General features: G+C 51.7%; 1 protein-coding gene across 2 annotated transcripts; it reads left to right on the top strand.

Annotated features, from left to right (window-relative positions):
* FRMD6 (FERM domain containing 6) lies at positions 1 to 24,629 on the top strand. 2 transcript variants are annotated; one of them, XM_036383906.2, is made up of 15 exons: positions 1 to 94; positions 1,797 to 1,915; positions 9,528 to 9,712; positions 10,478 to 10,568; positions 10,708 to 10,787; positions 11,441 to 11,517; positions 13,516 to 13,702; positions 15,305 to 15,460; positions 16,078 to 16,143; positions 16,227 to 16,295; positions 16,966 to 17,140; positions 19,133 to 19,468; positions 21,462 to 21,587; positions 22,936 to 23,027; positions 23,800 to 24,629. In XM_036383906.2, exons 3-15 carry the CDS (start codon positions 9,614 to 9,616, stop codon positions 24,082 to 24,084), a joined length of 1,839 nt encoding a protein of 612 aa, XP_036239799.1. In that variant the 5' UTR covers positions 1 to 94; positions 1,797 to 1,915; positions 9,528 to 9,613; the 3' UTR covers positions 24,085 to 24,629. The 2 variants fall into 2 exon arrangements, with proteins under 2 accessions (XP_036239799.1, XP_036239798.1); XM_036383905.2 differs by having other exon boundaries at positions 10,708 to 10,841.
* The last annotated feature ends 1,745 nt before the right edge of the window (positions 24,630 to 26,374 follow it).

Raw genomic sequence — 26,374 nt, 5'->3', positions numbered from 1 at the left:
TCGGCTCGGCTCGGCACGGCGGGGTTCGGCTCGGCACGGCTCGGCTCGGCTCGGTTCGGCACGGCCGGCACGCAGCGCGCTCCCGCAGCCGCAGGTAGGTGCGTGCCCGGCGCCCCGCACCGCGCTCCCGCTCGGCTCAGCCCGGCTCGGCTCAGCCCGGTTCCGCTCCCTCCGGCTCGCTTCGGCTCGCTTCGGCTCAGCCCGGTCCGGCTCGGCTCGCCCCCGCGGGGCCGTGCCGCGGGTGGGCCCGGCGCGGCCGCTTGTTGCGCTCGGGGGCGAGTTGGAGCCGGAGCGGTGCGAGCGGCCCCGGCTGCAGGAATGCGAGTCATTTCCTCCGCCCGCCCGCCCGCCCGCGGGAGCTGCGGCTCCGCCGGAACCCCCCCACGGCCCCCGACGGCCGCCACACCGCCGCGACACCGCCACGGCCACCCCGGAGCCGCTCCAGGGGCGCGCTCGCCCGCGGGACCCCTCGCCCCTGGGTCACACTCGTCCCCACATCTGTGGGACCCCCGGCTCCTGGGTCCCCACATCTGCGGGACTCCTCGCCCCTGGGTCCCCACATCTGCGGGAGCCCTCGCCCCTGGATCACACTCGTCCCCACATCTGTGGGACCCCCGGCCGCTGGGTCACACTTTTCCCCACATCTGCGGGAGCCCTGGCTCCTCGGTCTCAGCCACCCACGGATCTCCTTGCCCCTGGGTCACACTCGCCCACGGGTCTCGCTCACCTGTGGTCTCACTCACCCATAGGTCTCTCACTCACCCTTGGGACCCTTTTCCCTGGGTGGCACTCACCCACAGGTCCCCCTCCACCCATGGGACCCCTTGCTTTCACCCACAGGTCCTCTCACCTGTGGGTCACTGTCACCCATGGGTCCCCTCGTTCCTGGTTCACAGGTGGGCATGGGTCCCTTTGTCCCTGGGTCACACTTGCCCATGGATCCCTTTGTCCCTGGGTCACACTTGCCCATGGATCCCTTTGTCCCTGGGTCACAGGTGCCCATGGGCCCTTTGTCCCTGGGTCACACTTGCCCATGGGTCCCCTCTCACCCCTGTGTCTCACCCACAGGCCCCCTTGTCCCTGGGTCACACTCACCCAACTGTCCCCTCACCCCTGGGTCACACATCCCCACTGGGTCCCCTCACCTGTGGGTGCTCTGTGCCTGTGCCAGCTCTTTTCTGTGGCTCGTGGTGACCCACAGGTCCCCTCAGCTGTGGTCCCCACCATCTCTTGGTTCCCATGCCTGTGATCCTCTCATCCATGGATCCTCCTGTCCCTGGGTCACAGCCACCTGTGGGACCCCCTTGTCCCTGGGGCTCCCCTCACCCTCGGGTGCCCCCCACCCCATGGAGGTGCTCAGGGTGCCAGCTGCTCCCTGGTGGTGTCCCCGATGGCCCTCTCTGCATTTCCCACCGGGAATGCCATCCCTGACACGTTCTGGATAAATCCATGCAGCTCCTAGGCCGGGCTTTATCTGACCCGGTGCCCTGGTGACAGCGGGGAAATGGGGCTGAGCTTTCCCAGCACCATCCTTGGTGTTCCTGTGTCCTTTGACTCGCCCGTGGGAGTGAGGCACATCCCGACCCTGCCATGCCCCTGGCCCCCTGCCACCTTTCTGCCATCTCCCATTCCTGAATGCTCCTCTTCCTGCTCGTGGCCAGTGCCTTTCTGGCCATCAGGATGTTTTCCCCTCGGAGCCCAACTCTGCTTTTCCAGAGCTGCTTCCCGCGTGGCACCGATGGAGCTTTGCTGCTCTGCCTAATTCTGGGCTGGTTTGTGTTGGTGTTTTTCCACAGGGCTCGCTCTCCCTCTCGGAGTCTTGGATAGAGCTGGGATTAATTCGAGCTCTCTTGCCTGAAAGAGATGTTCCGTTTAAAATTCCCAATCCCGAAGGCATATTGGAGTTTGGTTCTAGGTACTGGATTTTTACTACTGGATTTTTACTGGTTTTTAAAGGGGTTTCTTTTTTTTTTTTTTTTTAACTGGGTTTATTCAGGCTCTTTAAACCCCGAGTCTGTAAGCAATTATTCCATTACATGAAAGTCAGGACGCTGAGAAAGATTAATTCAGACCAGATGTAAAAATAAATGGGAATTTGAAATTAAGATGATGTCAGTTCCCTCCTGCTAAAAAAAAAACCCGGCAGCCTTTGGACTCCAGATGGAGTACACAAACCATGGCGCTGGTTAAAATATCTGCCTGCTCCTTAATTGAGTTTTATCCTGCTTTTTTTTCCCCCCCTTGACTGAAAAGTGGGCTTGGGATATTTTTCCCAAAAAGCTTTCCCTGATTGTGGCCGGGGCAGGGAAGTTGATGGAGGCTGTGGCATGGCTGAGGAGCTTTCCCAGCTGGAAAACTGGAGAGCGGCGCTGCTGAGGGAAGACAAATCTCCCTCTGCCCGCCCCAGGATTAAAAAAATCAGGAACTTGGTTTGGCTTTGTTTTGCTGGATTTGGAGCTGGAGGCGAGGACGCCACAGAGGGCAGCAGGAGCTCTGGATAGTCCAGGCATGGATTTGAATTTTTTGGCATAAGATGGAGCTGGTTTTTGGGTTCTTGTGTGTCTGCAGAGGACTTTGCATCCCGTTTTTTCCCTCTCCATGTGCAGCAAGCACTGCACATTCCCCACAGTGGGAATGGGTTTGGGCACCCAGTGTAGAGGAGCCTGTGAGCAGGATACTGGGAATGAGGCTCCCCAAAAGTGCCTCCTACTGGGAAGGAAGAGTTTACCCAGGGTCACAGCATCTTGGGGGTGTGTTGTTGTAGAAAATAACATAAACATTCATCCTTGCATATTATTAATATTAATATTTACGTGGCATTATTAATTATTTAATATTATATTGTTAATTAAATTTAAAATATGACTTTAATTTCTAAATAGGGATCTCTGTGGTTTGGAGACTCGGGGCTGTGCTTTCTGTGGTGCAGGAGTTTGGGATGGTGACTCTGGCCCTTGGGGCTGCTTTGTGGTCCAGGGATCCCGCAGCCAAATCCCAAGGGATTTATGGCAGCTGCTGCTGGTGTGGGCTGCAGCCTGCCCACGGAGAGGGGAGCAAAGGCAGTGCTCCACATCCATGTGCAGCCTTGGGAGTGATGCCTGTCATCCTGGGAGTGGGATCAGAGCTCTGGGAGCTTTGGGCTTGTTGGTGCTGGGGGATGGTTCCTAAAATGCCTGGGAATGCTGTGGGACAGGCTCAGGAGCTGGATGGGAGAGCCGGGCTGCCCTGAGCACAACCCTCTCCAACCCAGTCTGGATATTGTTCTAATCCCAGAGGCTCAGGCGAAGTTTCCTGGAAGGAAATCTGATGGAAGAGGCTGGTTCTGGAGCAGAGGAGGGAAGAGGAAGAGCAGGCATTGTCCCTCCCCTCCCTGGAGCCCTTGCCAGGAGAAATCCATCTCTGTGTCCATCCCTGGCGGAGGCAGGGGTGCTTTATTTATATTTCAGTGCTCCAAAGTCAGGGAATGAAGAGGCCTGGGGTGGCTCTGCTGTGGGCTGGATGGAAAATCAGCGCTTCCAGGCTAGATTCTGCTCTGTGCATGGTGAGATAGGCAGGGCAGCAGCTTCCTGAGCTGCCATGGCTCAGCCTGTGTCTCCCCATGGAATGTGATGTCCCATGGGGCTCATCCCCAGCAGGAGGGGGCATCATCCCATTTTTAGGGTGATTCACGTGGCCCAGCCATTCCTGCCCGTTGCTGTTGTCCCATTGCAATAGCCAAGGGGGAGGAGGATGAGGAAGAAGAGGTGGATACAGGGGAGCTCCTGGAGGAATTTTCCTCGGAGAGGCTTTTTGGATACCCACAGCACTCGGGGGTATCTGCTGAGGCTGGTGGGGGCTGGCCCCTGGCTGCCCAGGCTGAGCTTCCAGCATCCAAATAGCTTTTGTGGTGGATGAAGTAATGGAATATTTATAACTGAGTCCTTTTTCCCAGTGAAGGTCTCTTTCATCTGCCTCTCTTCATTAGGAGGAAACTGTTGAGTTCATGAAGAATTGGAGACGATTTTAATTACGGGGCGACCGCAAGCAGGAATTAATCTGGGTTTTGGGTTCGGAGAAGCTGCATTAAGGGACGGCCCTAAAACTTGTAATAACAGCTCTGTGCATACCTGTGCCTGTGATGTGGGGTGAGACCCACTCCAGACTCTTCAAAACAAGAAATTCCTGCCCCGTGAATTCATCTTCCCGTCTCGCCCCGCGCTCTGGGCAGCCTCTGGCTGTGGATGGCCCCTGCCTACGTGTGGGTCCCGGGCTGGATCCCTTCCCTCGCCCCTGGGGTGCCTCAGAGGGCTGGGACAAAAGCCTGGAGGTGGGTTAGAAACAGGGAATCGTGGAGTTTTTTAGGTTGGAAAAGGCCTCTAGGATTGTAATCAGCCGTTCCCCCAGCACTAACCCATGTCCCCAAGTGCCGCAGCCACGTGGCTGTTAAATTCCTCCAGGGATGGCAACGTCTGATAGAGCTGCATTTTTTGGAAAAGTGGATATTTTTGCAAGGAGGGATGGATTTGGTTGATGGAGAAGTGGACAGGATCTGCCTGCAGGCTGGATTGAATGGGGGGCACTGGGATATCTGGTGGGTACCACAGAGGGACAAACCTGACCCAAACCCACGAGGATGGAAACTCATCAGCTTCTTTTAAATCCATTTAAATCCGCGAAGAGGGAAAAATGCTGCCCTTCCACCCAGCCTCACTTCACAAGCACGGAATCTGGAAGAAAACCCCACCTCAGCCAGCAAGTTCAAACCATGTTCAATCCCCACCCTGGAATTACATCCAAATTTCTATTTCTGACGAGATCCTGCTCCAGCATCTCCATGTGAACCAATCCCAGGCTCTGCCTGCCCTCGGATGTGTTTGCAGGACCCTGGGATGAACAAATCCCTCGCCGAGTCAGCAGCGCCAGCCCCGGCTGCTTTTCCCAGGTTTTTTTGTGGGATGTTTTCTTTGCAGCCGAGCTTTGTGACAGGATTTATCCCATGGCATCAGCACCAGGGAGGGAGACAATATTCCAGCAGCCTGGGCCTGGAAAACACAGTGGATCAAGGAATTTTCTCAACTCTGGAGTCATGAGCACTTTGCAGTGCCTTCCTATGGAGTTTTAATGCTCTTTTCCCCATAGCAGGGAAAACATGGCTGGAAGACCTGGATCTCCTGACTCTGCTGATCCATGCCCAAGCCCTCATTCCCAGTGTTTTTTCCAGCTGACTTTGGATGGAAAACCCTTTGGAAGACTGCCTGGGGTGGAGGTTCCTGCTTGGAGTGTGGAGTGATCTGTGTCACCCCATCTGCTGTGGGGCAATCCAGGGAGGCTCTCCCTCCAATCCATATTTCCAGCTTGGAGCCCAGAAGGTCGGGCTAGATCTTTAAAGGTCCTTTCCAACCCAAACCATTCCATGCTTCCATGCTTGTGCCTGCTATCAGCACTTCCTCTGGAGCAGCAGGGACTCGCTGAGGGCAGCGGCGCGGGGTCCCAGGGAATCAAAGCCCACATTGTGGCAATGAGCAGCAGATGCTTGGAAAGAATTTCCCGGCGTCTGGCCAGGGCTGCTGCAGGCACAGCACCCTGGAAAGGGCTTTGTGTGTCCCCTGCTGAATCCCTGCACCTCCCAGGGCTGCCAGAGCCCCCGGGAAGCACCTGGAGCTGAGGGAATCTCCATAGGGACCGTCCCTGTGTGGTGGGCTGATGGAATGTTCCCACTCAGCAGCAGGAGCTGGGATGTTTTCTATACAAATACCAAAATATAGGGTTTGGGCTTGGGTGGTTTTTTCCTCTCCCATGTCCCTGCTCTGCTGACGCCAGCTCGTGTAGTTTAATCCCTGGTGCTCTGGGATCAATCCAGGCTGCAGGAGGAGGAGGAGGAAATGCAGGGACTGGTGTGGGGATGAACAGCCCCAGAATGCCAGAGAGTGACAGGACAAGAGGGAATGGTTTCAAACTGGCAGAGGGCAGGGTTAGTTGGGATATTGGGAAGGAATTCTTGGCTGTGAGGAAGGAGAGGCCCTGGCACAGGCTGCCCAGAGGAGCTGAGGCTGCCCCATCCTTGGAAGTTTTCCATGTTGGACAGGGTTTGGAGCACCCTGGGATGGTGGAAGATGTTCCTGCCCATGTGGGGGAGAGAATCCCAGGGATGGATTCTCCAGTAGCTCAGCAGTGGGTGCTGCCCATGCCTGGAATTTTGAGCTGGCTCGGGAAGAAGCTCTGGTGCCCCCCTGGGAGTCGAGGAACCTGTGGGTAGGAGCAGGACACGGAGGGTGCTGCAGGAGCCCCGGGACACGGCTGCTTTGCCGGGAACACGGCCCCTCCCCAGCCCAGCCCTCACAAGCCACATCCCGACGGTGCCCGGGAGCTGCCGGTGCCCAGCCGGGCCAGGATGTGCCAAATTCCTTCAGCCCTGCTCCGTGAGCACCAGGATCTTCTTGGGATCTTCAGTGAGCCCTGAAACCCACCTGGCTCCCCTCGGGATCGGCCACGGCCTCAGAGCGTGGATACCATGGAGAGGGGCCAGGCACGGTGCAGAGCTGTGCTGCAGGGATGCACTGCATGGGTGCCACGATGCATGGGTGCAATGTGTAGGTGCAATGCATGGGTGCAATGCATGGATACCATGAGGCTCCAGCAGAATTTGTGGATTCCACAGTGCAGTGCTGCAATGCACAGGTGCAATGCATTTGTGCCACGGTGTTCCAACTCAATGCATGGATGCCACGATGCATGGGTGCAATGTGTAGGTGCAATGCATGGATGCAATGCATGGATACCATGAGGCTCCAGCACAGTTTATGGATGCCCCAGTGCAGTGCTGCGATGCGCAGGTGCGCTGCATGGATGCCATAGTGCTCCAACCCAATGCATGGGTGGCACAATGCATGGATGCAGTGTGTAGGTGCAATGCATGGTTGCACGTCTGTGCTGCACAGATGCAATGCATAGGTGCCATGATGTTCCAGCTCAATGCATGGGTGCCACAATGCATTGATGCAATGCACAGATGCACTGCACTGGTGCCATGATGTTCCCGTCCAATGCATGGGTGCCATAATGCAAGGGTGCAATGCACGGCCAGTTTGCTGCATGGATGCCATGAGGTGCCAACACAATTTATGAATGCCACAATGCACTGATGCCATGTACAGGTGCAATGATGCACTGCTGCAATGCACAGGTGCACTGCATGGATACCATGATGTTCCAGCTCAATGCATGGATGCCACAGTGCACGGGTGTAATGCGTAGGTGCAATGCATGGCCAGGCTGCACATTTGTGCTGCGTGGATGCAATGCATGGATGCCATGAGGTGCCAACACAATTTATGGTTGCACATCTGTGCTGCACAGATGCAGTGAATGGATGCCATGATGTTCCAGCTCAATTTATGGCTGACACACTGCATTGCTGCAGTGCACAGATGCCATGATGCATTGCTGCAATGCATGGTTGCACTGCATGGATGCCACGAGGTTCCAACTCAATACGTGGATGCCACAATGCATGGCCACAACGTGTAGGTGCAATGCATGGCCGGGTTGCACATCTGTGCTGCACAGATTCAATGCATAGGTGCCATGATGTTCCAGCTCAATGCATGGATGCCACAATGCATGGATGCAGTGGAGGGCCATGATGCATACAGATGCAATGTGATGTACCACCAGGATGCATGGGTGCAACGTGAAGGTGCAATGCATGGATGCAATACATGGCCACAATGCCCCAAATCAAGGCATGGATGCAATGCACATGTGAAATCCAGAATCCAAGATGCATGGATGCAGCGGAGGGCCATGATCCGCACAGATGCAAGGCAGAGAATCTGTGATGTACCAGCACGATGCATGGGTGCAATGTGTGGGTGCAAAAAGGCATGGCCAGGATGCAGGCATGCAATGCATGGATGCAATGCACCATCCCAAGGCAGGAATGCAATGCATGGATGCAATGCACATTTGCAATCCAGAATCCACGATGCAGGGATGCAGCCTCTGTGCTGCAGTCCCAGAGTGCCCTGGCTGTGGGAAAGCATCACCTCCGGATTTCCCAACTTCTGCAGAACCCCAGGAACCACCAACAAAAAGTCACCTCAGGGCACTTTTCCCCATGCTGCTGCAGGAATTCCAGGCTTTCGGAAGCCAAAGGCGCTTCCATTTAGACCAAAGCAAATATTTGGTGGCAAGGGAGACACTCTGCTGTCTGCCAGTGTAAATCTGGGCTTGGAAAAGGCTGAACTAGGTCAGAGTTTAAAGTCCTTCCTCATGGTGTCACGTGGGAATTCGTGTCCTCAGGGATGGTGGGGTGCTTTGGGAATATTCACCCTCGGAAATTAGAGTTTCCTGGGCTCAGTGTTAGGATGGATTTGTTGGTTCTGAATGTCAATTCCAGTCTGTAAATCCCTGCTGGTGCTTGGATTGTTTTATTCCACCCCAGTGAAGAGTCAGAACTGGGGGAAGGATGTTGGAAGAGATGTGGGGATCCTCTTAGGAGACCCCACAGCATTTCCTTGCCTTTCCATGGCTGGCAGGGAAACCTCCTGCTTGCAGCACTGCTTCTTGCTGCCCCAACCGGGTTATTCCCAGTGGATAAACTTCTGTTTATTTTAATTATACCAGAAAAGCCTTTCCTGAGGTTTTCCTGAGCCTGAGCCAGGAGAATCAAACTGCTGGCTCAGGTTTTTGGGGCTGGGCCTAAAACCATGGGAGTGGCTGTGGTGGGGTGGCTGAGGTGGGGTGAGGTGTGCTCAGGGGTTTTGGGGGTGTCTGAGTTTGGAAAGCCAGGTCTCTGCCAAGGAAAGCAGGAGCCTCCCCTGAAATGGAGAATGTGAACCCCCTCCCTCTGAATTGCTATAAATTTGAAATTAAGGGGCTCTCAGGCAAAAATATGGGAGCAGGAAATAACAGTTCTTTAATAGGGAAAGGAAAATAAAAGGATGAAATGAACAATGCAGTGAACCAAACCAACAGTGCCAGAGTCAGAGCCCAGCCTGACACCCTGTGGGTCAGGGTGCTGGCAGCAGCCCCATTGGAATTGTGGCTCAGCCCTCCTGCAGTGCCAGGGGTGGCTCTGCTGGAGCAGGGATCCTGGAGAAGGGCGGAGTCTTCCTCTGCAGATCCAGGGGAAGGAGAGGCAGCTGCTGCTCCTGTGGGCAATCCAGTGCAGAAGCCGTGCTGGTGTTCCAGAATCTCCAGATTATATCCAGGCAGGAATGCTTGGCTCCTCCCTCTGGGCTCACATCTCCCAATGGGATGCTGTAGTTCTTATCAGCCATGCAGGGACATTCCATGGCTGTTATCAGCAGATGTGTCCCCGAGGGAGGAGTGGGTGTGGAAGAGATAAGGAAAAACTGCCCAATGAACAGAGGACAGCTGCCACACAGATGTTGATAGAATCCATCTTGCGTGGCAATCTGGAGCAGGGGGACACCCCAACCATGAGCCCACACCGTGTGGGATGTGCTGGTGGGTGGCAGGGCTGGGGGATGCAGTTGGGGAGCAGAGGGTGCCCTGCCCAGGGCTCATCCCCCTGTTTTCCCCAGGGATGGCACCCACAGAGCCCGAGGCCGCCCCGGCCCGCCGGTGAGGTGCCCCCAGCAGCCCCCCCGAGCCCCCAGGCCAGAGCACCATGAACAAGCTGCCCTTCCACAACAACAGAGTCATGCAGGACCGGCGCAGCGTGTGCATCTTCCTCCCCAACGACGACTCCCTCAACATCATCATCAACGTAAGGAACCTCCTCCTCCTCCTCCTGAGCTTGACACTTCCCTCACCCCCTGAGGTGGTGTTCGCACACCCTGGGTTTCCTCTGGAGCCTGCCTGGCCTTGCTCTGCATTGAATGTGAAATTCCCCCACTTTTTGTTGGGTTGTTTTTTTTTTTTGTTAATTCACCCTCACCCAATGTTGCTTTTGAGTCAGGAAAATGTTGACATTCCTTTCAGGACTTAAAGGGAGCTTATAAAAAAAGATGGAAAGAGGTGGATAATGATATCCTCCTCTAATCTAAAGCCATTCCACTTATCCTTATAGGGGCTAAGGGGAATGGTTTTAAACTTAAAGAGGAAAGATTTAGATTAGATAATAGGAATAAATCCTTGCCTAGGAGGGTGAGCAGGCCCTGGCACAGGTTTCCCAGAGCAGCTGTGGCTGCCCCTGGATCCCTGGAAGTGTCCAAAGCCAGGTTGGATGGGCTTGGAGCACCCTGGGATGGTGGAAGGTGTCTGTGGGGTGGGATGAGACTGTGAATGTTCTGATTTCTGTTTCCCAAAACATCTCCCTAGTGATGGGTTCCTCCATCAACCACTGCTCTTAAGCTGCCCCGTGGTCCTCTGAGCATCCCAGCCCTGGCAGAGCTCTGGTCCAGGCTTTGGGGCCACAGCTGAGCCCCACAGCCCATCCTGTCACCCCCACCCTGCTCGGGGTCCTGCTGAGGGGTTTGGTGGGCACAGATGCTTCCAGGCCTCATTTAAGGGTTTGTTTTTTTTTTAACAGGTGAAGATTTTGTGCCAAGAGTTACTGGTGCAGGTGTGTGACCTGCTGAGGCTGAAGGATTGTCACCTCTTCGGGCTCAGCGTCATCCAGAGTAAGTCAGGGGCCTGAGTGTGAAAATTACCATTTTTGATGGCAAGGAACTCACAATTCCCCATTCCCCCTCACCAATGGGTCACACTGGGAGGCAGGGGGACACGTGGGGATGCTGATGCCACCTCTGTCCCTCACAGACAATGAGCATGTGTACATGGACCTGGCCCAGAAGCTCTACAAGTACTGCCCCAAGGAGTGGAAGAAGGAGGCCAGCAAGGTCAGCGGTGAGGTCTTGCATGGAGAGCTGAGGCCACCTCTGTCCCCATCACAGGTCACTCCCAGGACCCGGGAATGCTGCCAAGGGGTGGGGGGGGCACTTGGTCACTGTGGGGCTGGGGGTGGATGTGCAAAACCACAGCCCTGGGGTTGTCACTCTGAGTGCCACCATGTGCCCCAGCTGGGATGTGTCCTCCGTGCTCTGTCCCTGGAGCTCTGGGGGTTTTTCCCCCTCTGATTTTTCTTTTCCTCCCTTATCCTTCAGCAGAATTTTTGAGGCCCCTTCTTTCAAATTCTGACATCAGTTTGGGTTTTTTCTCCCCAGAGCACCTTTTCATTCTTTCAGTGCTGAGGGGGTGGTGTCCAGGCTTGACTGCTGGTGGATGATGGTCTGGGAGAAGGAGAGCAGCAGTGAGGTGTTGCAGAACACCTGGGCTTGTCACACCCAGCCTTTTAAAATCCAGATCCCCTTCATTTCCAGCATTTTACATGGAAAAATGGGCACCAAACTCTTAACTGAGGAACAAAAACTCCATCAGTGCCCTGGGGGGCAACGGGTGGCTGTGACAGCCATGACCCCAAAGAGATGAGGAGAGGGGCTGTGGTGTGATGCTGGGATCCCCAGGGCATTCCTGAAAACCTCCTCCATTCCAGGGCATCGACCAATTTGGCCCCCCCATGATCATCCACTTCCGAGTGCAGTACTACGTGGAGAACGGGCGGCTCATCAGGTACGGAGTGCCCCTGCCCGGGCCCCTCTGCTGGGGCTGGGCACTTCCTGGGGTGGCTGGGCACTTCCTGGGGTGGCTGGGGTCCTCCTGGAGTGGCTGGGATCCTCCTGGGATGGCTGTGCCCCTCCTGGCATGGCTGTGTCCCTTCTGGGGTAGCTGTGCCCTTTCTGGGGTAGCTGTGCCCTTTCTGGGGTGGCTGTGCCCCTCCTGGAGTGGCTGGGATCCTCCTGGGGTGGCTGTTCCCCTCCAGGGGTGACTGGGATCCTCCTGGGGTGCTCTGGGGTGCTGAGCACACCCCAAAAGCTGGGGCTGGTGATGGGTGGGTGCTGAGTGGTTTCTGACAGTGCCAGGTGGGGACATTTCCCCCAGACAAAGCCTTTTGGGGGGTTTTATTTGGGGGTTATTGTATTTGGGTTGCCCCCAGACGAAGAAAGGAATGATGAATCTGACTCCATGCTCTCAGAAGGCTAATTTATTATTTTAAGATGCTATATTATATTAAAGAATACTAAACTATACCATACTAAAGAATACAGAAAGGATACTTACAGAAGGCTAAAAAGATAATAATGAAAACTTGTGACTCTTTCCAGAGTCTGACATAGCTTGGCCCCAATTGGCCAATGAGTCAAAACACTCACCAAAAATCCAATGAAACAATCACCTGTGGGTAAACAATTTCCAAACACATTCCACAGCAGGAAAACACAGGAGAAGTAAATCAGACAATTATTGTTTTCCTTTTTCCTTGATGCTTCTCAGCTTCCCAGGAGAGAAATCCTGGGCAAAGGGATTTTTCCAGGGAATGTGACTTCCACAGGGGATGATGTGTTTAGGGGTTTAGCACAGCCTGATATGAACTTACCCACGGCTGGGTGGGAGCTGCAGCTCCTGCTTTGGGGCTAAAATGATGGCCTGAGGGCTTTGGGGACACAGTGACATCTGCACAGACTTTTTGAGGGGGTTTCTCCACCTGGCTGGTGAGGCAGCTGCGCGTTTGCAGAATTTTAACAAATTTTGACAAATTTTAACAAATAGAAAAGAGGGAACAAAACCTTTTGGTGCCCCCTCCCTGAGGGCTTCCCAGCTGGTGTCCCCTGGCTGCTGACTCCTCCCTGTGTCCCCTGTGTTTTGCAGAGGCAAATAAACTCCACAACTTTGTAAAGCTGTAAAGCTGGTATGTTTATTACAGCGCTGGGCACATGTGGAGATTACTCTCCTTAAAAGACACGGGCACCTCTGGGAACTCCAGATCCTTTTTTATCTTCCTCTCAAATACATATGCATGCAATTTCACAATAGGTTTATGCATATTTATTTTTACTGATTTTATGTTACATTTGCTGCTAATTCTTTATTATCAGAAAGAATTCCTGGGTCAGGTTGACCTGCTTTTGTTGCAGTCTTTCTGGTTTTTTTGTCTGCCCCCCCTTATCTCTGTCCTCTGGCTGAAGCAGTTTCTCTGAGCATAGGTTTTTTACCAGAACAGGTAGTCAGACTAAACAGCTATGTTTTCAAACTACAGACTTAACTCAAAGATGCACATTTCACCTAAATCAAAATGGATTTCTGTGACGATGTTCACAGGGGTCTTAGGATGAGGGAAGAGACGAGGATCTGACTCCGTGTTTCAGAAGGTTTGATTAATTATTTTATGATATATATTATATTAAAACTATACTAAAAGAACAGAAGAAAGGATTTTATCAGAAGGTTAGCAAAGAAGAAAAAGTTATAGCAAAGGCTTGTGGCTTGGACTCTCTGTCTGAGCCAGCTGGGTTGTGATTGGCCATTAATTAGAAACAACTAACATGGGCTAATCAAAGATCTACTTGTTGCATTCCACAGCAGCAGATAACCATTGTTTACATTTTGTTCTTGAGGCTCCTCAGCTTTTTTAGGAGGAAAAATCTTAAGGAAAGGATTTTTCATAAAAGATGTCTGTGACAGATTTCCAGTCTGGAAAATTTCCCCTCTGTGTCCCCTGTCCCTCCCCAGTGACAGGACAGCTCGGTACTACTACTACTGGCACCTGAGGAAGCAGGTGCTGCACTCCCAGTGTGTGCTGAGGGAAGAGGCTTATTTCCTGCTCACTGCCTTCGCCCTCCAAGCCGACCTGGGGGACTTCAAGAGGAACAAGCACTACGGGAAATACTTCGAGCCCGAGGCCTATTTCCCTGCCTGGGTAAGGAATCCTGCTCTGGGCTGCTCTGGCTGCATCCTGGGTTAGTCCTGCTTGGAAATAACCTGGGACAGTGTGGTGCTTGTGAGGGCTCCCAGGAGGAGGGGAGAGATGAGACTCCAAGTTCTCAGAAGGCTGATATGTTATGTTATGTTATATTATATTATATTACATCACATTACATCACATCACATTATATCATATTACAATATAGTATATTACATTATAGCATTACATTATATTACTATATACACTATAGTATATAGTAATATAATATACTATATTACTTATATATATTATATATAGTAATATATTACTATATATATTATTATATATAGTAATATATTACTCTCTATATATATTACTATATATATTACTATATTACTATATATATTATAATACTTATAAAATATATTATAAGTAGTAATAATATATATTAGTAATATATATATTAATAATATATTACTATATATTATTTATATATATACTAATATAATATAGTATATTATAGTATATATTATATTATAGTATATACTAAAACTATACTAAAGAAAGAGAAGGGATACATCAGAGGGCTAGAAAAGAATGATAATGAAAGCTCTGTGACTGATGCCTCAGAGTCTGACACAGCTGATGGTGATTGGTCATCAATTAAAAACAATTCACATGGAACCAATCAAAGATGCAGCTGTTGGTAAATGATCTCCAAACCACATTCCCAAGCAATCAGATAATTCTTGTTTTCATTCTTTTCTGAGGCCTCTCAGCTTCCCAGGAGAAGAAATCCTGGCGAAGGGATTTTTCAGAGAATGTCATGGTGACAGGAGAGCTGTGGGGGTGGGAATAGCTGTGGGTTGGGGCTGCTGGGGAATTCCCTGTGAGCTGCAGGGATGCTCCTGGGGTCATTGCCCCACCAGCATCAGGTGCAGCCCTTTGGGACCTGGTGGCACAGAATCCCAGAGTGGTTTGGGTTGGAAGGGCCTAAAAGCTCATCCAGTTCCACCCCCTGCCATGGCAGGGACACCTTCCACCATCCCAGGCTGCTCCAAGCCCTGTCCAGCCTGGCCTTGGGCACTGCCAGGGATCCAGGGGCAGCCACAGCTGCTCTGGCAATTCCAGCCCAGCCAGGAATTCCCAGTTCCCAATCTCCCACCCATCCCTGCCCTCTGGCAGTGGGAGCCATTCCTCGTGTCCTGTCCCTCCATCCCTTGTCCTCAGCCCCTCTGCAGCTCTTTTGCAGCCCCTTCAGGTGCTCAAAGCTCTCCCTGGTGCTTTTTCTTCTCCTTCCCAACCTCTTTCCTTGGATTTGTCCCAAAATCTGCCCATTTCTCCTTTTTTCACACACCTCACTGAGGCATGGTGGCCCTGGGCCTGTGTCCCCAGCCACATGAGTGCCCCAGCACAGGTGCCACCATGGAATGGCCACATGGAGCACAGTTCCCAGCAGGAAATCCAGCTGGCAAGAAGTCACTGGCTGCTGTAATGATTTCATTTTTGCTTGGAGGTCTCTAGAACAAAGCTCCAATTTGCCCTTTTCCCTTGAAACCACCACTCCCAGGAGCCAGCACGGGGCAGCTGGACGAGCTTCTCTCCCTCCCCAAACAGGTGGTTGCCAAGAGGGGCAAGGATTACATCCTGAAGCACGTCCCCAACATGCACAAGGACCAGTTTGCCCTGACAGCCTCAGAGGCCCATCTCAAGTACATCAAGGAGGCTGTCAGGCTGGACGACGTGGCCGTGCACTACTACAGGTTGTACAAGGTGAGCCCTGGCCCTGTGGCTGCTGGGATTTGAACTTTGGGAATGCTCTCCCTGAGAAATAAATGCTGTTTTTTTCTCTCCTGGGAATAAAGCAGTTTGTTTGCTGGGAGAGTGTGAGGTGTTTAATTTAATTAATTAATTAATGGTTAAAAAACCATTTGATCGGAATGGTTTGGGTTGGGAGGGAGCTTGAAGCTCATCCAGTGCCACCCCCTGCCATGGGCAGGGACACCTTCCACTGTCCCAGGCTGCTCCAACCTGGCCTTGGACACTTCCAGGGATCCAGGAGCAGCCACAGCTTCTCTGGGCACCCTGTGCCAGGGCCTGCCCACCCTCACAGGCCTTGCTGACATCACAGATGTCAACAGGGATAATTTCTTCCTCACATCTAATCCAAACCTCTTCTCTTTTCATTCAAAAGCATTCCCCCTTATCCTGTCACTCTCTGCCCGTGTCCAGAGTCACTTTCCATTTTCAATTTGGCACATTAATCATAGAATGGTGGCTGGGGTGATTGTGGGAGGATCCCTGGGCTGAGGTGGGGTGGATTTAACCACTTCATGCTGGAAATTGTGTATTTAAATACACAATTTAAATTTTCATTTTTTCCCCCTTAGGACAAAAGGGAAGTGGAGGCCTCCCTGACTCTGGGGCTGACAACACGGGGCATCCAGATTTTCCAGGTAGGTGATGAAGGTGATCGCTCAGCCCAGCTCCATGCCCCTGCCAGAATCCTCAGCCATGCCTCCCTCTCCTCTTTTTGCAGAACCTGGATGAGGAAAAGCAGCTGCTCTACGATTTCCCATGGACAAATGTGGGGAAATTGGTGTTTGTGGTGAGTGCCACCATCTCCACCTGGAGCACTGCTTCCAGCTCCAGGGTCCTCAGCACATGGAGGACATGGAGCTCTTGGTCCACAGAAGATGCTCCACGGGCTGGAGCACCGTTTCCTATGGAGCCAGGCTGGGAGAGCTGGGAATGTTCCCCTGGAGAGGAGAAGGCTCCAGGGAGAGCTCAGAGCCCCTGGCAGGGCCTGAAGGGGCTCCAGGAGAGCTGGAGAGGGACTGGGGACAAGGCATGGAGGGGCAGGAGCCAGGGAATGGCTCCCAGTGCCAGAGGGCAGGGATGGATGGGACATTGGGAAGGAATTCTGCCCTGTGAGGGTGGGGAGGCCCTGGGTGTTTAGAGGGTGGGGAGGATGTGTCGAGAAGCTGTGGCTGCCCCTGGATCCCTGGCAGTGCCCAAGGCCATGCTGGATGGGGCTTGGGGCACCCTGGGACAGTGGAAGGTGGAAGGGGGTTGGTCTAGGTGTTCTTTAAGGTCCCTTCCACCCCAAACCCCTCAGTGATTCCACCGTCCCCAGGCAGGGTGCGGGACTCTTTAACACCGACCCGCAGCAGGTGACAACAACCCACTGAGGGGGTCCCTGAGGAGCTGCAGCGGGGCTGGGTGAGAACTGGAGCCTCCTCCTCCCTGGGGCTGACACCTCCCTTTGTCCCACGCAGGGCAAGAAGTTCGAGATCCTGCCGGACGGGCTGCCCTCGGCGCGGAAGCTCATCTACTACACGGGCTGCCCGCTGCGCTCGCGCCACCTCCTGCAGCTGCTCAGCAGCAGCCACCGGCTCTACATGAACCTGCAGCCCGTGCTGCGCCAGGTGCGCCGGCTGGAGGAGAACGAGGGTAGGTGCTCCAGCCCCAGAGGCACCGGGACGGGCCCCCGCGGGGTGTTGGCACCTGTGAGAGCTCCTGGTTCTTCCGCGTTGCGGTGGGTGCGAGCCCTGCTGCCGTCGCCGGTGTCCCGGTTCTGTCTCGGCACAGCTTTGCCAGTGTCCCTCATCCCTGTGAAAGCATAAGGTGTTCTTCTTTCCTCTTCTCATCTTCTCTTCCCCATCTTTCTCTTTCCCCTCTTCCTTCTTTTCTCATTTGTTCTTCTTGTCTTACTCTTCTTCATCCTCATCTGCCTCAACTTCTTCCTCTTTCTCCTTCTTTTCATCTGTCCCTTTCCCAGTGTCCCTCATCCTTGTGAAAGCATAAGGTCTTCTTCCTCTTCTTTTCTCTCTTCATCTTCTCTTCCTTATCTTCCTCTTTCCCCTCTTCCTTCTTTTCTCATTTGTTCTTTTTGTCCTACTCTTCTTCATCCTCCTCATCTGCCTCAACTCCTTCCTCTTTCTCATCTTTTTTGTGTGTTCCTTTCTCCATGTCCCTCATCCTTGTGAAAGCATAAGCTCTTCTTCCTCTTCTTTCCTCTCACCTTCTCTTTGTCTTCCTCATCTTCCTCTTTCCCCTCTTCCTCCTTTTATTATTTGTTCTTCTTGTCGTACTCTTCTTCATCCTCCTCATCTTCCTCTTTCTCATACTTTTCATCTTTTTCTTCCTTGTCCTCTTCATCTTCTTCCTTGTTCTCATCTTTATCCTCCTCTTATTGTGTTTTCCTCCTCCTCACCATCCTCCTCATATTTTTTTCCATGTCCTCCTCATCTTCTTCCTCCTTCTCATCTTCATCCCACTCTGCTCTTGTTTTCTTCCTCCTCTTCCTTCTCTTCCTGTTTCTCTTCCTCCTCCTCTTCCTCTTCTTTTTCTTCCTCTCCCTCCTCCTCCTCTTCTTGCTCCTTTCTTGTCTTTCCCCTTCTCATCTTCCTTTCTATTCCTTATTCTCCTCTTTCCTCTCCTCTTCTTCCTCCTCATCTTCTTCCACCTTGTTACATCCTCTTCCTCCTCCTACTCCTCATGTTCTTCCTTCTCATCCTCATCTTCTTCCATCTCATCCTCATCTTCTTCCTCCTCATTTATTTTCTTCTTTTCCTGCTCCTCCTTATTTTCTGTCTTCTTCTTTCTCTTCTTCCTAAACATCTCTTCTTTCTCTTCCTCCTCCCCTTCTCCCTCCTCCTCCTTTGTTGGAGGAACAGCCCAGCACAGGAGCTTTAGAGCTCCTGCCCCACCTTCCCTGAGGCCACTGGGACAGAGCCCATCTCCAGCTGTGCCAGGGCTCGGGTGACAACTCCTCTGTGTGCCAGGACATCCGTGCCCTTCCAGAGGGTCCAGTTTGCCCTGGAGGTCATGGGAATCACTCTGATTGCATTCCCCCCTGTGGTGATGACTCCACGCAGGGGTAATCAATGCCACTCGCTCAAGGTCACCAAATGTGGAATTTTTCTTCACTGGGGGTCACTGAATGTGGAATTTTTCTTCACTTGGGGTCACCAAATGTGGGAATGCTCCTCACTCAGGGTTCACCAAAACCCCTGTGATGGTGTTCACAGGGGTTCTCAGGATGAGGGAAGAGATGAGAATCTTGACTCCGTGTTTCAGAAGGCTGATTTATTATTTTATGATATGTATTATATGAAAAGAAAATTATATACTAAAACTATACTAGAAGAATAGAGAAAGGATTTCATCAGAAGGCTAGCAAGGAAAGAAGAGAAATGGAAAATGATAATAAATAATGATAATAAATGATAATTAAGTCTTGTGACTGACCAGAGAGTCCGAGACAGCCGGACTGGCCATTAATTAAAAACAACCAACATGAGACCAATCAAAGACACACCTGTTGCATTCCACAGCAGCAGATAATTATTGTTTTCCTTTTCCTCTGAGGCTTCTCAGGAGAAAAATCCTGATGAAGGGATTTTACATAAAACATGTCTGTGCATATTTTACTCACTGCAGAGAAGAAGCAGTACCGGGAGTCCTACATCAGCGACACCCTGGACCTGGACATGGAGCAGCTGGAGAAGCGTTCCCGTGCCAGCGGCAGCAGCGCCGGCAGCGCCCGGCACAAGCGGCTGTCCCGGCACTCCACGGCCTCCCACAGCAGCTCCCACACCTCCGGCATCGAGGCCGACCCCAAGGCCAGGGAAATGGGCCCTGAGGACGCCTTCTCTGGAGCCGGCGCCCACCGCAAGCTGAAGACCTGCAGCTCCATGACCAGCCACGGCAGCTCCCACACCTCGGGCGTGGAGAGCGGCGGGAAGGAGCGGCTGGAGGAGGATTCCCAGGATGATGGTGAGGCACCACCTCGGGTTGTTGTTGTAAATCAAGGGTGACTCTGACAAAGGGGAGAGAGGATGGTGCATCTGACTTGTCTTGGTTTGGAAAGACAGGAGTCTGCTAAGGAAGGCAGGAGCCTCCCCTGAAATGGAGAATGTGAACCCTCTCCACCCCTCCCAATTGCTGTAAATTTTAAATTAAGGGGGCTCTCAGGCAAAAATATGGGAGCAGGAAATAACAGTTCTTTAATAGGGAAAGGAAAAAAATAAAAGGATAAAATAAACAATGCAGTGCACTAGAACAACACTGACAGAGTCAGAACCCAGCCTGACACCCTGTGGGTCAGGGTGCTGGCAGCAGAACCATTGGAATTGTGGCTCAGCCCTCCTGCAGTGTCAGGGGTGGCTCTGCTGGAGCAAGGGGGTCCTGTAGACAAGGATGGAGTCTTCCTCTGAAGATCCAGGGGAAAAAGAGGCAGCTGCTGTTCCTCTGGGGAATCCAGTGGAGAAAGCCATGCCCGTGTCTCAAAAACCTCTGGATTATATCTGGGTAGCAATGCTTGGCTCCTCCCCCTGGGCAGAGCATCTCCCAATGGGATGCTGTAGTTCTTATCAGCCATGCAGTGACATTCAATGGTCTGTTATCAGCAGTGTCCCCTCCCGAGGGAGGAGTGAATGTGGTCACTCAAAGGCAAACTGCCCACTTGACAAAGGCAATCTGCCATACAGATGGTGATTGAAAACATCTTGCATTGCAATCTGGAACAGACTCCATCATCAGAAGGCTAATGAATTACTTTATTATTACTATGCTTTTAATTATTACTATTTATTATTACTATTTATTACTATGGTTTTTGTTATTACTATTATTACTTCACATCAAATCACCACTTTGGGTTTGAAGCAGCCGCCTGATACTGACACTTCGTAGGCGTCGTATGATTATTCCTCTACATTTCTATCTACTGATGAGGATCTTACTCTTCTAGTATATTAATTAGAATCTACTTCCAATCCTTCGAATCTGGTTTAAATCCAGAGAAGAGTAATAAACATAATCTTATTCATATTAGCCCTATCACTGACCCTAAGCATTGTATCTAAACTGAATCTGCCATGCACTCAGTCTGCTCACAGCTGCACAAAACTGCACTCATCTCTGATTCTCTCATGACTATCCCATGACAGTCCAGCACACACACACACCTGGCCCTGATAGGCCAAGGGAACAAAACATCCTCACTTTGGGTAAACAATCTCCATACTGCATTCTACTTTAGCACAACACAGGCACAGCAAGCGAGATAAGAATTGAGTTCTCCTTCTCTGCTTGTCTCACAGCTTCTCTCTGTTCAGAGGGCATGTGAATATCACAGGCTGTCCAGGTGCTGTGCTTGGTTGGAGAGTGTGTGGTGGGATTTGCAGGGGTCCCAGGTCCTGATTATTGTAGGTTGTCAGACACTAAAGATTTTAATTTTTTTGAGATTTCTTTAGGAGGGGTAACAGCTCCTAATAGTTGTTATTTTAACAGCATCTCGCACAATTAATTTATTCCTACAAATGGCAGATTTGCTTTCTGCTAGATGTTACTATTGAGGGAAGAGATGAGAATCTTGACTCCACGTTTCAGAAGGCTGATTTATTATTTTATGATATATATCATATGAAAAGAAAATTATATATTAAAACTATACAAAAAAGAATAGAAGAAAGAATTTCATCAGAAGGCTAGCAAGGAATAGAAAAGAAAGGAATGACAATAAAATCTTGTGACTGCTCACAGCCTCGACACAGGTGGCTGTCATTGGTCAGCAGGTAAAAACAATTTCACATGCTGGGTAAACAATTCTCCAAATCACATTCCAAAGCAGCAAAACGTGGAGAAACTGAAGCTTCCCAGCTTCCAAGGAGAAAAGCTCCTAAAGAAAGGATTTTCCATAAAATATGTGACAGAGGGTGCTCCAAAGGGGCACGGCTGACTTGTCCTGTCTGCTGGTGCCCTGCAGAGATTGAGATGCTGGTGGATGACCCCCGGGAGCTGGAGCAGGCTGGGGAGATGGAGGTGAGCCCCGACATGTGTGTCTACATCACCGAGGACATGCTGCTGTCCCGCAAGTTCAACGGGCACTCGGGTAAGGTGGCGGCCGCTTCTCTTCCCAATCCCCCACTGCCAGTCACGCCTTTGGGAGCTGGGATGGGATGGTCTTTAAGGTCTCTTCCAAGCCTGGTCATTCCACGTGTCCTGGTTTAGGGCAAATTTGGGAGAAAACCTCCCAAAGGAGGCCCCTCTAGAAAGCAAACCCACACAGCCCCTCCCCACAACCGGTTTGGGAAGGATTCCATGGAGAGAAGTGGAAAGAACCTGTTTGTTTAACAGGCACAGCACCCCCAGCACACAGAATGAACAATACCAGGTGACACCGCTCTGTCACCGCTCTGAAATGATGACAAATTCAGAAAGTCTCTCTGGGGGTGCTCGCTCTGTTCTCAGTCCCTCCTGTGCTGGGGCAGCTGCTGCAGCCACAAGGTGCAAACTCTCGGTGTTTCCCAGGCCCCATGCTGGAGCAGGCTCGAGTAGGCCCTAAAAAGGGAAAGGAGAAACAGTCCAGGGAAAAATTTGGGCTGCTTAGCTAAACTAACTAATGAGCAGGAGCAAAAAGTAAGAGCAAAGCAGGAGCAAAGCAGAAGCAAGAGCAAAGCAAAAAGCAAAAGCAGCACCATGTACTGCCCTGTCTGTGTGTCCTGTCAGCCGTGGGGGAGCGGCTGAGAGCAAAACCAAAACAAAACATTCGCTCTGCAGAGCCAGTCTGGAAGGCACAGAACATGATATCCAGCATAAACAGAGCACAGGAATGGGGATACAAGCATCAAAATGTCACCCTAGGACACCGTGGTTCTTTGGTGTTTGGCAGGGCAGAGTGAGCCCCAGGTGTCTCTTTGGGATGCTGGGAAAAACTGTTCACCCAATGGGTTGAAGGAGAGATGGGGTAAAGAAAAGAGGAACTTCTCTCAAGTTGTGCCAGGGGAGGTTTGGATTGGATATTGGGAAAATTTCCTCACAGAAAGGTTTGTCCAGCCCTGGCACAGCTGCCCATGGCAGTGGTGGAGTCCCCATCCCTGGAGGGATTTGAAAACCATGTGGCTGTGGCACTTGGGGACAGGGGACAGCGGTGGCCTTGGCACTGCTGGTGAACAGTTGGACTCCATGATCTTCTCTGGCGCTGTGCCTGCACCCCAAAAGTCACTTGCAGTTCTGAGCTGGGAGCTACTGGGAGATCTTTGGGGCTCCCTGGGGACAGCTTTGGATGCCAATTTGGGGCAGATTTGGGATGCTTTGTAGGCAACATTGTTTGCAAGTGGAGCTGTTGGGCTGAAGGCACCGCATTGCACTGGGGCAGCCTTTGTCCCCATGGACAGCAGGAGTGGATGCCAGGAGAGCTGAGCCACCCCAAAATAACCTTTGCACCCTCCTTTGTGCAGGACTCATCGTGAAGGAGATCAGCTCCTCCACCTCCAGCTCCTCAGAGACGGTGGTGAAGCTGCGGGGGCAGAGCACCGACTCCTTACCCCAGGTACGTGGGGCTGGGGCTTTGGGATTCCCAACATTCCTGGAGAAAAGGAGGCGCAGAGGTGACCCCATTGCTCTCTAAAACTTCCTGAGGGGGTTTGCAGACAGGTGGGGTCGGTCTCTGACAGAACCAGAGGACACAGCCTCAAGCTACATCAGGGAAGGCACAGGTTGGATATTAGGAAAAAAATTTCACTGAAAGAATAATAAAGTACTGGAATGCTCTTCCCAGGGAGGTGGTGGAATGACTGTCTTGGTTTGGAAAGACAGGAGTCTGCTAAGGAAGGCAGGAGCCTCCCCTGAAATGGAAAATGTAAATCCTCCCCACCCCTCCCAATTGCTATCAGTTTTAAATTAAGGGGGCTCTCAGGCAAAAATATGGGAGCAGGAAATAACAGTTCTTTAATAGGGAAAGGAAAAAATAAAAGGATGAAATGAACAATGCAGTGAACCAAACCAACAGTGCCAGAGTCAGAGCCCAGCCTGACACCCTGTGGGTCAGGGTGCTGGCAGCAGCCCCATTGGAATTGTGGCTCAGCCCTCCTGCAGTGCCAGGGGTGGCTCTGCTGGAGCAGGGATCCTGGAGAAGGGTGGAGTCTTCCTCTGCAGATCCAGGGGAAGGAGAGGCAGCTGCTGCTCCTCTGGGCAATCCAGTGCAGAAGCCGTGCTGGTGTCTCCAAAACCTCCTTTGATTCTGTGAATTCTCTGAATTCTGTGATTCTGTGAGCCTTGGGGGCTCCCTGGCACATCCTGAGCCTCCTCTTGGCTTTTCCCAGACAACGAGCAGGAAACCCAAGACATCGACAGACAGGCACAGCCTGAGCCTGGATGACATCAGGCTCTACCAGAAGGACTTCCTGCAGCTGGCCAACCTGTGCCAGGACACGGCGCAGAGCTTCACCTTCGGCTGCGCCCACGGCCTGGACCACGAGGGGCTCTACTGCAACGGCTGCCTGGCCCAGCAGTGCATCAACATCCAGGACACCTTCCCTGTGAAAAGAACCAGCAAATATTTCTCCTTGGATCTGACCCACGACGAGGTGCCCGAGTTCGTGGTGTGAGCGTGGCGAGGCTCCAGCGCCGCCCTGCCCTGCTCCCTGCAGACCATGCTGGAGACCGTGTCCCTGCTGGGGAAGGGGCAGGATGGGCATCCCCCGGGGCACAGAGCGGATTCCAGAGGAGTTTGTGCCAAACACAAGTTGTCTTATCCCGGCTGGCAGGGGCACAGCTCAGCTGGAGCTGGCAGAAGCCCCCCTGTGTTTTGTCGTGGCCTCTCTCCCCCCCCTCCTTGCCCCCAGGTGACTCTGGGGTGGATGGAAAGTGCCAGACTGTCGTGTTCAAGCCAAGCCAAAGAAATGTAAATAACCCTAAAGGCCAGTATGGGAAGGGAGGATTAAGCAATAACCAGCCAGGGGTCTCCGGGCATGGTGACGTTCCATGGAGGAAGGCATGGCCAGCAGCTCCTGGGGCAGAGCATGAGCCCAGTTTTTTCCAAAAACACGTGCTGGAGGTCAGGCCACAGCAGTCCCAGCCAGGTGGATGATGGCTGGAAGCTCTCAGAGCCATTTGCAACTTGTTTTTTATATTTTTCTCTCTTTTTTTTTCTTTTCTTTTCTTTTTTTTTTTTTTTTTGAGAGCAAAACCCCAAAACCAAAAAATAAAAGAACCCACCCTCCCAAAAAAAAAAAACCAAAACAAAAAAGAAAGCAAAGCAGGATGGAAAAAAATAAATCCCCTATAAGGATAATGCAATAATGCATTCCAAACATTGACTATCTAGAGAATACATATATAAATATATCAAGGTATGTATGTTTATATATGTTTGGATCTTATAGACCCATTTGCATTTTACTCCTGCTCTGAAACACCTTTTATACAAAAGATCTGCCTCTCTTCTTTCATGAACTCTATCAACAATCCTATTTTTTTTTTCTTAAGCCCCAAGGTGAGAAAACAGACTTTCCTCTCGAGGAGAATGTGCATCCTTGCCTTGTCTGTGTGGCTCTTCCCACTGCATCTCCCTTCCCTTTCCCCAAGGCTTTTCATGCATCCTTAGGTGTCTTACAGCTGGAATAATTCTGCCAGAGGATGATGGTGACATGCTAGGAAAATCCAGGGGTGGTGTCTGAGTGTGTCCCAGGGAAGGCAGACAGCCCAGGTGGAGTATTTGCTGATTGCAGAGTTAATTATCACAGCACAATGCCTTTGTAGTGGATATTTTTAATTAGAGTTTAGCCATTGACAGCCAAAGTTTTGCCATATTTTGATACACCACCTTTTTTTTTTTTTAAACTGGAAGCTTTTCTTAAAAAAAAACAAGCAAACAAAAAATATAATTATTTTATAAATAAGCACAATCTTATTTTTATAAGAAATGTTGGGGGAGGGAGCTGAGAAATGGGAGCTGGTACCAAAAGAAATGGAGAGGAGCTATAGGCACAGTGCAAAAAAAAAAAAAAAAAAAATCTCTTGAGATGTTGGGATATGGGAGAGCTGCTGTGGGACTGTGGCACTGTGCCCCCAGCCCAGAGCTTGATCTGGCCCTGCCTGAGGGGTTTTATGGGCAAATAATGTCAATATCCCATGTTGGCAGGGCAGGATGGGGTCCCTAAAGCATCCTTGTCTCCCTAAATCCACACAGGGCAGCTGGGGGGATGCTTTGGTTTGGGGGACACCCCACCAAATACCCCAAAAACCTCTCTTTGGGTGCTGGGGTAACGTTTGTGAGTCACAAGCTGGGTTTGCAGTGTGAGTTTCCATGCTGGCACAGGCAGGAAAATTCCCCAAATTCATCCCCAGCCTTTTTTTCCCCTCCCTCTGCCCCCCTCTGGGTGCTCTCCTTGGGACCCTCACCCTGCAGAAACACAGAGCTGGAGGGGAAAAAAAGGGATAAAACGTGTAAAGAAATGTGCAAAGAAATGTGCAAACACTGCTGAGGAGTGGGGAGGGGGCAGCCCCATCCCATTATCCTGCACCCAGAGCTGGGGTGGAGCAGTGGGGTTGGGATGGAGCTTGTCCCTACAAACAGCAGCAGTGGCAGGGAGCAGGGGGACACACACAGGTGCCATTTGAATAGGGGGACACACACAGGTGCCATTGGAGCAGGGGGACACACACAGGTGCCATTGGAGCAGGGGGACACACACAGGTGCCATTTGAATAGGGGGACACACACAGGTGCCATTTATTCCCACAGTTTTCCCACAGGTGGCCGTGCCCTGCTGCCCTTGGGGCTGTTCCCCCTGCAATAAGGATCTGTCTGTCTGCACAAAAATAATCCTTTCTGTGAAAGGATCTTCCCATCAGGGCTGATGGGAGAGCCCAGTGACTGTGTTGCAAAAGGAGCAG

Source organism: Molothrus ater, chromosome 6 (genome assembly GCF_012460135.2).
Source record: "Molothrus ater isolate BHLD 08-10-18 breed brown headed cowbird chromosome 6, BPBGC_Mater_1.1, whole genome shotgun sequence".
Lineage (NCBI taxonomy): Eukaryota > Metazoa > Chordata > Aves > Passeriformes > Icteridae > Molothrus > Molothrus ater.
This window is presented reverse-complemented; position numbering and strand designations above follow the sequence as displayed.